The 15,595-nt window shown below is 37.3% G+C and overlaps 1 protein-coding gene and 1 long non-coding RNA gene across 5 annotated transcripts; one reads left to right on the top strand and one right to left on the bottom strand.

The window, feature by feature from the left end:
- Window positions 1-808: 808 nt before the first annotated feature.
- Window positions 809-3,173, top strand: LOC21404052 (outer envelope pore protein 24A, chloroplastic). The gene is made up of 3 exons (XM_010107710.2): window positions 809-1,290; window positions 1,622-1,981; window positions 2,909-3,173. Exons 1-3 carry the CDS (start codon window positions 1,090-1,092, stop codon window positions 2,987-2,989), a joined length of 642 nt encoding a protein of 213 aa, XP_010106012.1. The 5' UTR covers window positions 809-1,089; the 3' UTR covers window positions 2,990-3,173.
- LOC112093477 lies at window positions 1,262-9,062 on the bottom strand. 4 transcript variants are annotated; one of them, XR_002903075.1, is made up of 10 exons: window positions 8,876-9,062; window positions 8,141-8,277; window positions 7,596-8,005; window positions 7,447-7,506; window positions 6,845-6,969; window positions 6,684-6,762; window positions 6,462-6,585; window positions 6,207-6,362; window positions 5,992-6,112; window positions 1,262-1,338 (listed from the first exon to the last, which is right to left on the bottom strand). It is a non-coding gene; the product is annotated as an uncharacterized LOC112093477 (long non-coding RNA). The 4 variants fall into 4 exon arrangements; XR_002903074.1 differs by adding an exon at window positions 7,083-7,146 and having other exon boundaries at window positions 7,596-8,277; XR_002903076.1 differs by having other exon boundaries at window positions 7,596-8,214.
- Window positions 9,063-15,595: the final 6,533 nt, after the last annotated feature.

The raw sequence follows: 15,595 nt of genomic DNA on the forward strand, positions 1-15,595 counted from the left end.
TATGGACTAAATACCTATTGTTTTTTAACTATTAAATTAGAAATTAAACTTTTATAAACTTAGCTACTTTTATAAGTATACATATTGTATAGACATTTAAATTCATTTCTATAGATTCAAGAAGAACAATTAAACATTGTACACAGTTATAGTCATTTCCTCAAAACCGTTGATGTAAAAGTAAGGCTAAAAAAAATTGAAAATGTGATGTTGTTAACTAATTACTAAAAAATATAAAAAATAATAATTATTTGAAACCACTTGTTGGTGTAAAGTCTTGAAGCTTGTGATATGCAAGAGTTGTAGGAAAAGAAAACACATCCAAAAGGTGCAAACGTAGATACATAGTTAATAAAAGTTAATAAAATGAAATTGACCGTAGCATATAGCACAATCGCACAAGTTTCTAAAAAGTAATATTCAAATAAATTAAATTTGAAATCTAAATAATAAAATATTAAACAAGCAAAGAGTCAACACTCACCGTATAAAATCCTATAAAAAATATACATGCATATATGATAAGTGGACAGGGCAGTTTAAAATCGCTTAAAATTATACAATCTGCAACTGTTGTCTATAAGTGTAAATTGTAATAGCGCTACCCAAAAATAGACAGATTGTTACATGAACCCGCCCATAGCGAGTGTCACAGAGCGGATTGAGCGGTTAGAGCGGTTTGCGATTTTTTTTTACACTCTACGTTTGGTTCATGGATTAGAATCACGTGATTAGAACCATTTTTTATTTACGTGTATTTTTTATGAGAAAAAATACTGTAGCGAACTATGAACCATGATTCGAATCAGAGAATGAATCCCCCAACCAAACAACCTAGGCAAATAAACTACATGTTGTCCTTGTAGCAACGACATCCAACTTTTACACAGCAAAAAATGTCGTTCCTAGAAATAAACGACAGCAAGCTTTTGCCTCTCTCCAAGGCATTGACAAAACGAGACCAACCGATTCAATTTTTCAGCCCTCACCAAATCCTTTCATTAAAAAAAGACCCTCAATAAATCAGACATAATCTCTTTGGACTTTGGACACATCTCTCTTTCTCCTGCATCTTCAACGTTGTTCACAATGAAAGCAACGTTCAAGGGCAAGTACGACACAGACAAAATCGGCGGCGCAGCCGCAACCTTCGCCGTCGGGGCCGGCGATGTCAAGCTCAGAGCTTCCATAACCGACGCCACCGTCGTTGGTGGCCCAAGCCTCAACGGCTTAGCTCTGGCTGTCGAGAAGCCTGGCCTCTTCATCGTCGATTACAACGTCCCCAAAAAGGTACCTTCTAATCTCTCAAATCCAATCCAGCTTGGTCGCTGAGAATCCCTGAGAAAGCAGAGGAAAAGTCAAAATCTATAAACCAGTGTAGACTTATTATGCCTAATTAGTAATTTTTCCATTTCTTTTTCATATTTGTTATTCTCCAGGGATTTATCATGACGAGTTCCTTTTATCTAATTGCGCACTTTTCTGTTTGGTGGCCGAGAAATAATGGCAAAAATTGTAGAAAACTTTGAACTTTGGGATTGGAGTGTATTGGATTTGGTTCAATAGGTAGTCGCAATTGTTTCTCTTGCATCTCAAATTTCGAGCTTTTCTGGTGGTGCAGGATATTCGATTTCAGTTCATGAACACCGTTAGGGTTGCGGAGAAGCCGTTGAATTTGACTTACATTCACTTTAGAGGCGACAACAGGACTATATTAGACGGAAACCTCGTAATCGATCCGGCGAACAAGGTTTCGGCCAATTACATGCTCGGCACTGGGAATTGCAAGCTGAAGTACACATATGTGCACAATGGGGTTACAACGTTCGAGCCCTCCTATGATTTGGTCAAGAATGCTTGGGACTTTGCTGTGTCAAGGAAGGTTTATGGTGATGATGTGTGCAGGGCAACGTACCAGACGAGCGGCAAGGTTTTGGGGCTCGAGTGGTCGAGGAATTCGAAAGTCAATGGTTCTTTCAAGGTTTGTTGATTCAATTCAAATTAAAAGGCTCTCATTGATTGAAATGTAAATGTATACATTAAAGGGGGGGAAAATGAAAACTTCTGACATGATTGTGGCTGTCAGCTAAGTTGCAAGTAACTTTGCCGGCTCAAATTGCGTAGTTTCAATTTTAGTTTTGCAATTCTGTTTGCATCTTGGACCTAGGTGTTTGTTTCTTCAATATGGAAAAAGTGTTAAGATTCAGTTTTAGAAATTGGAGCATGTTGTTACTTTCTGTTGGCAAATTTAGTTTTTGGTTTGCATATTAGATTGACATGCTTCTCAGGTTATGAACTGCTAGGTTTGTCACAGAGTTGAAACTTAAGGGCTTGTAGTCACCGGTAACTTTTAGTAAGTGATATTTTGGTCATGGTGATATTGTTATTCAGTGAATTTGTAGCACAGTAATAGTAAGAAATGCTCATACAGCTTCAAAGATGCAATGTCAATCAGGAATACGGGGGCATGCTTTTGGTTTTTGTTAGTTTCTGATACAAAATCCCCTACTCAAAGGGGAAAATGGCAATTCAGTTTGATTAACGAGGGTTGGAAATCATTCATGGTTCATGAATTATACGAGTATGGAGTTAACTAGTATTATGAGATTGTAAAGTTGGTATTGTTGGAGTTAACTAGTATTATGAGAGCTTTCGTAGCCTTAGTAGCCAACTAGTCCTTTACTAACCGGGATACTGTGGTGGAGATGAAATGACTGCTCTGCGCTTGCTGGCTTCATATTGGTGAAGGAGTCTGTTAATGCTTTAACTAAAGCATATAGATTTGACCAGTTTTGTGTGCGTTCAAATGCCGTTGACTGATTCATATGACTTTTTATTTTCTTGTTCATATGGTTGGCTGAAAGTAATCTAACTTTGCTCGTTCTTTTTATTTATATATTTATTTCAGATTTCAGCAACATGCAACTTGGCCGAGGAAGTTAAGACGCCAAAATTGACAGCTGAAAGCACGTGGGATTTTGAGCTGTGATTTTCTTATAGTGGTTTTCGAATTTTATTTGCTTGTTACTTGTATTCCAATGAATAATTTCAATGTTGATGACTTTGAACATCATTATCCCATTGATTAGTGTTTTCCTATTATTGAGCTGATTCCCATCTTAATGGCCCAGCTCGGTAGCATTGACTGTCAAATTGCAGCTTCTCTTCTAAAACTTCATTTGCCTTCACTAATGCATTTGTCTACAATTATGGCCTACAAACTAGCCAAGCCATCATTACTTTTGTGGGTTTCTTTGTTTTGCTCCGGATTTTCCAGGCTGTATTATGTACTCTAGTATTAATGTTGGATTGCTCAAACAAGAAGAGATCAAGTCCTTAGTAGGAGGAAAAAGAGGCATCTTATGGAGTCTTATTACAGGAATTAAAACCCATGCAGCTTTAACATATGGCTTTCACTGGCCTCGAGTTCATTGGCTCTAAGTACGGGTGTTCTCAAAAACCTACCAAACTAAAATCAAACCGAACCAGATCAATCGGTTTTTTATTTTTAATTTATCTGTTTGTGAAGTCTTTTTTAAAATTGATTTAGTTAGTGATTTAGAAATTTATAACCACCAAACCAGCAAATTTGACCAACACACACACACACACACACACACATATATATATATATATTATTTTGCCATACTTGTAATCTTTTTTAAATATTTTTATTGGAAATGTCTTAAGTATGGTAATATTACCGTGTAATATTGTTTTTTTTGTGTGTGTAACATTCAGTTCGCTAAAGTATAATATTTAAAAAATACAAATTAACACATATAATATTAAGTATTACACTTAAATAAATAAATTGAATGTTACGCACATACATTACATAAATGATGTTATATGAGAATTAAAAAAATGTTATATTTGCCAGACTCTACAGTTGCTAAACGTAATAATTTGCTTATTTTTATACAAATCATTTTAACAAAATATTATTTTACGGCTTTCTAATGTAAGTAAAATTTTCAACTAATAAAAGACTTTTTTTTAAAGAGCAATTTCTTTTAAAATGGTTATTTTACATCAAATCAATTTTTAGTTATATATGAAGGGCCTTTTTGATAAATGTATTTAAATTTATGATTCTCATTTAATTACAATATTTTTCTTTTATAAAGATTTTAAATTCAAAAATTTTCCACTAATAATTATCTAATAAAATTCCCGCCAATGATTTGGTTTGACTTTGGTTTAAACACTAATTTATTCAAATATATGTTATTACCCTTTTTAATTAGTAGAGTACAATAAAATCATATTTTATTAAAAAAGAAAGTACGACATTTAAACATAAAGTGATAAAAATCTTACGACTAAAAATTGTGGAGTATGGATACCCCATTTTTTCATAGGGAGATTCTCTGGTACGTCTGACATACTAATATGTCACGTTTTTTTAACTGTTAAATTTGTATACTTTTTAACTTTTACGTGATTTTATACATATCTAATAAACAGAAAACCTAAACTACCAATATATTAACGTACTGGAGGACCCTTTTTCATATATGCTAAATAATTCTAAAAAAAGTGCCAAATATGGAGAAATACGGTGTTTATTATTCTTCAATAGACAATAATGGAAAATTATAAACTTTGGCCTTGTTTGATCCAACAATTCAAACTGTGGTGATTTGAATCTTTTTACTTTGAACTGTAAATTTAAACAATAGTAATTTAATTGCGATTTGAACCGGAACTAGAAATCAGTGTTTGAATATGTAAATAAATTGTAAATCTAAACTGGAAATATAATTGGTGTTTGGAAATTTTGGAGAGCAGGGATTCAAAAGGTAAAAACATAAGAAAATAAATTATGATATAATTAAAAATAATGATGAAATAATATATTAAACTACTAACAAAAAATATTAATAACAGTAATATAAGTTTCGAATGTTAAAATTAAAAGATAGTAATATATAAATTAAAAAAATGCTAATAGTATTAAAAGAATATTAACATATAAACCTAAAAAGTACTAATTAAGATAAACAATATATTAATTAAAAATACCAATAAACGATTAAGAAAAGAAAACGACAGATAATACCAAGAGGCAAAAAAATATTTTATATATACTAGGGAGAGTGGGTGCTATTGCACGTGCTTTTGTTTTAACGATATATATATATATATATATATTTGTTAAAAGACTGTATATAGAGAATAATTTTTGGTAATTGTGAAAATAAAATACATGGTTAAATATGTATACCATTTACAACACAAATATAGACATAATATAGATATTTAGATATGTACAGCTAGGATATAGTTGTATTTGATGCATCATAATTTAAAGTACAAATACATATGAACTTTAAGCTAATTTTCTTTTCCCTGCAACGTAATATTTGCTTTTCTTCTAAAGGTATTTCGACCATATTGTTAACAGCAGCTTTGGGCCGGCCGCCTCCAGTTTGACCAATTTTAATGTACATAAAGTACGTTTAGTACTTGTTTAGTACTTATTTTAAAATAATTTTAATCATGTTTAAAATTAATCTTCTTTTTGTTTTTCACATTTAAAAAAAAAATGTTTTCAAAACGGCGTTTAGCGCAATGAAGACAAAAAACGAAAATAAAAATAATTTTTAATTTAATATAAAATGAGAGAAAAATAAAAAACGACTTTTAGTCGTTTTTTATTTTTTTTGTTTTCATTTTCTCCTCTCTCGATTAGAAAGGGAAAGAAAAACATTAATGAGTTTTTTTACACTAAAAACAATCTCTTCATAAAACTACCAAACACATTTTTAAAAATGATTTCTGTCTGAGATTGAAAACGTTTTCATTTTCATACAAAAAATAAAATCATTTTGAAACGAGTTCCAAATGCGCCCAAATTCTTTTACAGCTGATTATCTTGTATAACTTCTTATAGTCTGTCATGAATGAATTTAGAAGTTATTTTTTATTATTTCTAAATAGAAATTAATTTATAATACAGTATATGGAACAAATGATATAAAATACCTCTTTGGTACTCTGGATGATTTCTCTAGCTATACAAATAAGTATTTGTTCTGCATTTTCAGCAAAGAAGGTTCCTGGTAATATTTCAGAGGAGTCACGAAGATGACCTTCTACAAGACATCTGTAAAAATAATTGGAGTAGTTATTATAATTTGGAAAAAATATAAAATTACAATAAATATTGTGTGTAATTGTTTTATCAGTTTAAAAAGTACCTTGGAGTTGCTCTGACGTTACGATCACAACGAGAACATGTATAATTGATCAAGAGCTGTGCTTGTAGATTTGTAACATTGTGGGCGTGCTAGATAACAGAAGTTTTGTTGAAAATTCGTAACTATCGCATTTGCTTTTAGCCAGAAATTTGATACCTGATAATAAGTTGTAATTAGATAATATCTTCATTGTAAAAAGAACGATCAAATATGATTTTTAAGAGCTTATTAATTTAGAGGGCATAGAAAGCTTACATTTGTTGGGTTATTTTTTATGGTATCAATTTTAGTGATCGTATCTGTTGAAGGTCTTGAAGAAGATGTCAAATTTGAAGTGTCGGCGGTTAGTCTTGTGGGATAATCTTCGTTATTCATAGACCTATTGTAATGAAATATTATAGTTTTGATGTTATTAATAAGTAAATGTAATAAAAGATAGATGTTGCAATTATTACAATTTGAATATACAATACTTACCAAGGCTGCAGCTCAATAGCTTCGGGTATACTTGGATTGATGAAAAAAGTACTTGTGAGATTTGTTGCTAATTACAAACCTGTAGCAGAGTTTTAAATTAGTAGTATGTAAGATAAGATTTTTTTTAATATTAAAAAAAAAAGAATCGAGTATTAATATACCGGTATATGCAGATGCTCTCAGTCGAACACCTGCAATTACAGGCCTTGTTGCAATAATACTGAAAATATTCGCCCTTTCATTTGTGACGAACTGGTTTCACATTGTTGGTAACATAGGTTTTGGTCTATAATGAAACAGAAGATAAACAAAAGATTTATAATATCATATCTTGAAAAATAGATGCTTAATAAATAAATATTCAAATTGCAAAAAGGTAACATAAAATGTAATGCATACTCTTGGTTGATGAAATAAATTTCTTGAATATTTGCAGCTCCAAATTTGGCGTGTATTTCTTTTGCTTGTTTGGCATAGAAGTAAAAGCGAACTTATTATTATAAGTTCGAATATAAGTTCTGGAATGTGAAGACTCTTCCGAAAAAATCTTCCGATGCAAAAGTAAATAGATTATAGGTGATATTCACATATTGTAGGAGACACAAGTTTTTCAGGTTCGTTTACAATATTTTGCAACATGTGGTCTTTATATCTGTTATTATTTTATTGATTTTGTGGCAAGAAATGCAAACAAGGCGAAATTAGAAATACAAAATTAATAAAGTAATTTAAATAAAATATGGGAAAAGATTGTATTTGATACTTGTTGAACTTTGAAATCCATCATGTTCTTTTGTTTGATTTATTCGCTCTGATGTTTCACCTGAAATGAGTTTCAGAATACTTTTTAAAAATCATAACTAACACAAACCCTTAATAATTTTAAAAGAAAAGGAACAGAGTAATTCTTACCAATTTCAAAGTTCAGACCGTCAAATTGCTTTGTGTTTGTCCTGTTGTTTCTGTCTAATAGTTCCACCTCTCCACATAAAGGCAAAGGGAAAATTAGATTAAAAAAAATTTAAAAATTGTACACATAATCAACACTAATTAGTGATACTTTAAAACTGTACATATTGTGGTTTATCACCATCATTTAGATCAGTAAGACTCCTTATAGTTGAATCATAAGAAATTTCAGCCATGTTTTTTTTCCACAACAGAACATAACTTCCTCATTGTAGCATATACTTTTTTTTTTTTTTCCTTTTTCTCGACTCCTCTTTGTCTTCTTCAGTCATATTCTTTCTTTTTTGTTCGTACTATTTTTTTTGGGTTTCATTTTTTTTTTTCCTTCGTTACTGCATGATTCTCCATCAGAACTGCCATCAAGATGTTCAATATACACTATGTTATTTGGATACACATTTGAACAAATATTAAGTATAAAGTAAACTATAAACATGAAAGTATGTTGACTTGTAAAGGAAAAGGAATATTCTAACGCGAGAACATACATTATCATGGTTGTATATATTCAAAAGGCATTCCTTTTGATTTGACAAAAAGTGTAATAACAAACCAAAAGCATCTGTCACAAGGATACAATTTGTTGCGTGAATATTAGGATCGGAGATTTCGATCTTCAAACAGTCTACAAAACAGAATTGGTTCACATAAAAGCTCATACGAAAATGAGGCAAAAATAAGTAAAGCTAATAACATATTCAAAGAAAAAACACTTAAGTTCATTCATCATTCATTTTAACAAACACTGAGCATACGATTTATTGAAAAAATACAGAACAACAACAAAAAGCTGATTGAAAGAGGAGAAAAAAAAATCAGTAAAGCCAATAACATACACGAAGAAAAAACACTATTGGTTGATTAGTCATTTTAACAAACACCAAGCATACAATTTGTTGAAAATGTCAGATCAATTATTAATAACAAGGAAATATATATACAAAGGTTGGCCCAAGCGCTATTAAACGTCCTTCATACTTCTAACAGAGATTAAGGTCTATTCATTTCGCTGATTCGAGTTTAGAATTCGAATTTTACTCACATTTAACTTTTTTATTACAATAAAAAAACTCTCACACAAAATCACATCTCAACTCAAATTACAAACTCGAATCAGCGAAGTAAACGGCCATAAGTTTAAAGTCACTAACGTTTTCAAAACCTCTATAAAAATAAAAAAATAATCAATGAATATTGAGTTGAGGAATTAAATTTTGCCATACCTTTTAATCTGACTAAAGATGAAGACGATGAGCGAATCAAATCCTCAAGAAATTCACTTCTTTTGCACACGAACTAAATTTCCTTTGAGGAAAAAAAAAAGCAATTCCTAGAATGAAGAAAAGAACGGGGAAGAAAGGCACCAACAATTTCTGAAATAGGGATTTGAGATCATAGGTAAAAAGGAAGAAGAAAAAAATGGAAAAAACGGGAAGGAAAAAAAAAAAAGACCTCCAAGAAGAACAGAAAGATAGTGGCAGAGCAATGAGCAGAATAGGAAAATAAGAGAAGAAGGACGATGAAAGGGAATGAAGAGATGAAGAATCGGAGAAAAATGGGAAAAAAGAAAAGGAAAAAAAGAGATGTAAAAGACACGTTGTTGATATATGACGTGTGGTAACATATATTTAACAGATGGAACGCCCAGTTAAAGACACGCAATAAATTATGAAGAGAAGAGGGGGAAAAAAAAAAAAAAAAAAAAAACCTAGCAGGTGAAAGCCTGCTTCTGCAATCCTTTTAAGGATAATATAATATGGAAACAACAATTAACAGTATGTGCAGACCAGCCGCATTTGTTTTCTCGATCTTCGGTTTATCTTAAGTTGCTTTTCACTTAGAGAGACAATTCAAAGAGTGAATTTAAAGGGGGCTGAATTCTAAAATTAAGGGGTTTGAATTGAAATTAGAGGTTTGAATCATTCTCCTTTTAACTCTGTACCAAACAACATTTTAGAACTTGGGCTGCCATTAGAATTGGATTTTTTGGTTTAAAACGTTGAGATATTAGGATACTTGCCTCAAGAAATCGATGAGGATCGACCTCAACCATGGAAGCAAACTGTATCAGCTTTTCTGTCATGTGGCATGACTAAAATCATACTAAACGGACTAAAATACCCTTAAATACTTGGGCTTCCCTTTTTTTTTTTCTCTTTTCCTCGTTATTTTCTCTCTCAAAGCTCCTTCTTCCCCACACAAGCTACTCAGCGGCCACCCACATCTAACTCCGCTGTTCGGCTCCCTCCGGCGCCACGTCTCTCTTCCCAAAGGGTCCTTTCGCCGACTTGGCATTTGTTGTGTATAAAAATGTGTACTGACACGTCGGATAACAATAGTACCCCACGTGGCTCCGTGTTAATCACGTCAGATAGCTGTCGTCACTTAAAAATTCATATGGTGAAAAGACCGAGTGTACAGGACGACTCATGAGATCGTCAATCCCATATACAGTCGAGACCTACATGATTTGTTCGCATCAGAGGTACCGTGATAGGCTCGACTAATAAGGAACCTGCGACTGGCTTTATATTGTGTAGGTACAACGAGCCGACCGCATGAATATGGGTCCACGTTCCTAAAAAGTCCCCTGAGTGGACAAGGGGAAATCTCCAGATTGCGTCTGGACTTGGAAATGGCCAGCAACACAGGAAATGATTGCTTGCCCATAAACCGCCTGTGGATGACCAATGAAATCAAATGAGGATCCCCAGAACCGCAATAATGGACGAAAGGGGTGAGTGAACAATGCAAAAGGCGTTGACAAGCTACAGTCTAGGCAAATAGGATGGTAGGCTACTTGGGCCAAAGTCATCATTAAAATCCCTATGCCAGCCCGTCTAAAAGGGGTCGATATGTGATCCATATGCTATAAAAGGAGCAAAGCGCCTGAGAGGAAGGGGGGATTGACTGGTTATGTAATCTAAGAACTAAAGAGAAATAAAATATACAGTGGATGTAGCTCTTATTTAACAGGGTGAACCACCATAAACTCTCGTGCGTTTTATTTCCATTCAAGCATTATTTTTACACTTCTCGTCATATTCTTTCTAAGCAAACGCTTTATAGCATTAATCCAAATACATAACAATAATAGGCCGATAACCCGACGGAACACCAGGAGGTAACCCGGCGTAATCTTGTTGACGAAATTCTACCGTTAACAATTAGTAACTCCGCTTGGTAACAAACCCAGAATCTCTGGTTCACATGTTTAAAACCCCAGACAACTAAGAAGTAATCAACGATCATGCCTCCGAGAATAGGAGATGGCGCTGCAAATCAAGGCCTCAAAACAGAGAAAAATACCACGCATCCAACCAATAGTGGGAGTGGGAGAGATCAACTTGACCAGGGGAATCAACCCCCGGTGAGGAACGAAGCCCCACCCCCAGACGTGCCGTAGCTCGACCTGGTACAGATGCAGGCCCAGCTGAACACTCTGACCGACTTGGTGCGATGACTGATGTCCGTTGTCGAACGGTTGGACGGGAGAAACTCTATGCCTCCTTTGAAAGATGCCCTGAGACCACCGGGAGCTACCATGGTTGGGAACCAGAATACTAGTGACCGTCAAGGTGCCCCGGAAGGGATCAGGAATAGTGAAAATGTTAGAGGAGAAAATTCGAGGCCTCGACCATCCCAGTCCCTCGGCAGCCGGAAAATGGCCATTAGGCGGCGAGCCTAAGAGAACAGAGCAGTCGGACCTCAGCAGAACCCAGAAGCGCCACCTCGAAACTCAGGTAAAAATATCCCAGGAGATTCAGGGTCGATGCAAGAGGGCAGAGACCCAAGGAATAAGCCAAATGCCAAGAAAGCAGAAGCCTCGAAAGGGGTCAGCTCTGCAATCTCAACGGAGGAAGCAAGAGCCATCATGGAACGCGTGACGAGCCTAGAAGAAAAATTCACCTGTGATGTCGCCGGTTTGAAAAAGGACGTCAAAAGCCAGGTTAGCCACCTGCAAAAGAACCTAGGGCAGGTGGCGGAAGTGGTAAACGTCGACATACTCCCATCCGAACTCACGACCACCATTTTACTGTGGAAGTCATGGCACCGCCGCTCCCAGACAAGTACAGGTCCCCATCGATCTCACAGTATAACAGTAAAGGGGATCCCGACGACCACCTGTAAATGTATACGGGACACATACTTCTGCATGGATATGCAGAGAAAATAATGTGTCGAGCATTCTGGAACCATTTGACGGATTCGACCCAGAGATGGTTCCGGACACTCAAGCTAGATTCCATCTCCAGCTGGGAGGAGTTGAAAGAAGCTTTCTCCCTCCAGTTCATCGAGGTGAAAAAGTATATCTCGCCGAAGCAAAATCTGACGACGGTATACCAAAAACTGAACGAGTCATTAAAAGAATGGCTGGCAAGGTATAGAGAAGTCGTCGCCGCCATGACAGATATAACCAACCGGGAGGCACTAATGGGAGCTTTGTCTAGCATGAAAAAGATTACGCCGTTCAACTGAGATCTAAACTGAAGCCACCATCAACCTACAAAGAGTTCCTAGCATGGGCGCAGAGATATATCAACCCTGATGAAGCTGATGTCAATGATCCCGAACATAGATCCAATAAAAACAAAGGAACAGAACAGGGGTCGACCTCTGGGAAATAAGATAACCGAAAGTGGCGAGGTGAAGACAAACAGGTCGCGTGGGGCCAAACCCTCCAGAAACGAAGAAGCTGAGGCAAGAGGAAAACAAAAAGACTCGACCATTCCAATAGTATGACTCTTACCACGAGCTGACCGTAGGAGTTGAGGAGGTGTTCAATCAAGTGGGCCGAGGGAACTTATTGCGCCGACCATAACCTATGAAATCGGACCCAAACCGAAGGAATCAAAGCAAATACTGGAGGTTCCATGGCGACTCAGCCATAACACCAATGATTGCACCGACCTAAAGGATGAGATTGAAAGATTAATCCGCGATGGGAGGTTGCAAGAGTTTAAAGCCGAAAGAAGAGGCCACGGTCCCAGAAATGACGGTCGGCGTCGGGAGGATAATCGACGGGGTGAAGACCGCGAACCGGTCGGCGTCATAAGAACTGTCCATGGGGGACCATATCTCGGGGGGGACTCAAGGAGATCTCAAAAGAGCTATGCCCACGAGGCAAGACAGGTATACCAGGAGAGGTTTTGAAATCTCTCGACTGCCAAAGCAGCAAAATTTGGTAACACTGACGTTGCATTCACTGAGGAGGACGCGAATGGGGTCTATTTCCCCCACAACGATGCCTTGGTGGTAGAACCAGTGATTGGGAACCACACCGTGTGCAGAATCCTTGTAGACAACGGGAGCTCGGTGGACATCCTATACTTAGATTGCCTGGAAAAAATGGGGATTCCAAAGGAGCAATTAGAGAGAACATCCCGGCCCTTATACGAGTTCACATGGGACTCAGTCATCCCCCAGGGGACGATCTGGTTGCCTATAACCATAGGAGAGAAGCCTAGGCAAGCAACAACAATGGTGAATTTTGTGGTGATAAAAGGAGGCTCACAGTACAACGCCGTAGTCGGGAGGCCAACTCTTCAGGCGCTAAGAGCAATAACTTCCATTTATCACCAAAAGGTTAAGTTCCCGACCCCCAATGACGTAGGCGAGATGAAGAGCAATCAGTAAGAATCTAGGATTGCATACTCCGATGCCATACGCGAGTACGATCAACTGGGGAGGCAGGAAGCCAGAATGGCACATCAAAGTACAATTAAAGACATAGATCCTAGAGTCGAAGAAGAGATTGCATGGTCTCAACCAATCGAACAGTTGGTGGAGGTCCAGGTAGATAATGAGGAGCCGACGAAGGTACTGAAGGTAGGCTCAGATTTGCCTCCGGCGCTTAAGATCGAAGTTGATGACTTCTTGAAGAAAAATTGGGATGTTTTCGCCTGGATGCACGCTGATATGGAAGGGATCGACCCCGAAGTTATGTGCCACGCTCTAAACGCCGACCCCTATTATCCTCTTAAGCTCCAAAAGCGTCAGCCGATGAACCCAGAAAGGTACGAGGCATTAAGAGAAGAAGTCAACAAGTTGATCAATAACAATTTCATCAGGGAGGCTTACTATCCCAGATGGATTTCAAACCCCGTCCTGGTAATTAAGCCTAACGGGAAGTGGAGGACATATGTTGACTTTAGCGACCTCAACAAGGCATGCCCAAAAGACGGTTTTTCACTCCCTCAAATAGATTAAATGGTCGATGCCACTGCCGGACATGAGCTATTAAGCTTCATGGATGCCTACTCCGGTTATAATCAAATTCTCATGCATCCATCCGATGAAGAGCACACATCATTCGTAATAGATAGGGGCCTCTATTGCTACAAGGTAATGCCCTTTGGCTTAAAGAACGCAAGGGCAACATACCAAAGGTTTATGAACAAGATGTTTGCTAGACAAATCGGGAAGACGATGGAGGTATATGTCGATGACTTGCTAGTCAAAAGCATTAAGGCAAGACAGCACGTCGCACATTTGGGAAAAACGTTTGATGTACTAAGGAGATATCGCATGAAGCTAGACCCCCTGAAGTGCGCTTTCAGAGTTGGATCGGGAAAATTTCTTGGTTTCATGATCAGTAACCAGGGAATAGAGGCTAACCCAGAAAAGATAAAAGCCTTACAGGATATGAAGTCTCCCACCAAACTAAAAGATGCGCAAAGGTTGACAGGATGCGTCGCCACCCTTAATAGATTCATATCTAAGGCAACGGACAAATGTGTTCCCTTCTTCGATGCTTTAAAAGGAAGTAAGCATTTCGAGTAGACGCCGCAATGTGGAGAGGCATTTCAAAAGCTAAATGAGCACCTGGGCAGGCCCCTTATCTTGTCAGAACCTATATCGGGCAAGGGGCTAAGCTTGTATCTCTCCGTCTCAAAGCATGCCGTAAGTTCTGTGCTAATCGGGAAAGAAAAAAGGGTCCAATTATCGATCTACTATGTAAGTAAGAGGCTCCTAGACGTCGAGTCAAGATACACTGAAATGGAACAGTTAGCTCTCGCCCTAATGGTGGCCTCAAGGAAGCTTCGGCACTATTTCCAAGCCCACACAATACGGGTCCTTACAAATCATCCATTGAGACAAGCATTGCAAAAGCCTGAAACCTCCGGCTGACTCTTGAAATGGTCGGTGGAATTAAACCAATTCGACATCGAATACGTGCCGAGGGCAGCAATCAAAGGACAAACACTGGCAGATTTACTGGTATAATTTTTTCACAGGCCGGCGTTAGCCGCAGATGAAGGAGTTAAGGAAGTAGAATGGAAACTCTACGTAGATGGAGCGTCAAGTGAAACTGGATCATGAGCAGGCGTCATGCTAATTAGCCCAGAGGGTCACAAAATTACTTCGGCGGTACGATTCAAATTCAAAGCGTCGAACAATGAAGCAGAGCATGAGGCGTTGATTGCAGGATTACGATTGGCAAGTCGCTTGAAGATCAAAAGAATCAGCATTTTTAGCGACTCTCAGTTAGTGGTCGAGCAAGTAAAGGAGAAGTATCAGGCACGCGATGAAAGGATGGGGGCATACTCAAAAGCTATGAGATACTGCATGTACCAAGAGCCGAGAACACAAACGCCGATGCATTGGTCAAACTGGCGTCCTCGAAGGATTCAGATATGCTAGGGGGCGTCCCCATCGAGGAACTCGAGTAGCCGACCATTGATGAGAAAGTGGAAGTCCAGACCATTCAGTCAGCTGAAAGTTGGATGACACCGCTCGTCCAATACTTGATGGATGCAAAGCTGCCTGATGACAAGGATGAGGCCAGAAGAGTCAGATATAGAGCCACCCAATACCTACTATATGATGGCTTGCTATACAGACGAGGCTTCTCAACGCCCCTACAACGGTGCCTGAATGGCAAAGAGGCGCAAGAGGTCCTCTGGGAGATCCATGAAAGAGTGCGTGGTAATTACACTGGG

This window comes from Morus notabilis, unplaced genomic scaffold (genome assembly GCF_000414095.1).
Source record: "Morus notabilis unplaced genomic scaffold, ASM41409v2 Scaffold630, whole genome shotgun sequence".
In the NCBI taxonomy this organism is placed as follows: domain Eukaryota; kingdom Viridiplantae; phylum Streptophyta; class Magnoliopsida; order Rosales; family Moraceae; genus Morus; species Morus notabilis.

Coding starts and splice junctions, on each gene's coding strand:
- LOC21404052 (XM_010107710.2), top strand. CDS start 1,090: ATGAAAGCAACGTTCAAGGGCAAGTACGACACAGACAAAATCGGCGGC. Junction 1,291..1,621: donor ATTACAACGTCCCCAAAAAG/GTACCTTCTAAT, acceptor CTGGTGGTGCAG/GATATTCGATTTCAGTTCAT. Junction 1,982..2,908: donor AAGTCAATGGTTCTTTCAAG/GTTTGTTGATTC, acceptor TATTTATTTCAG/ATTTCAGCAACATGCAACTT.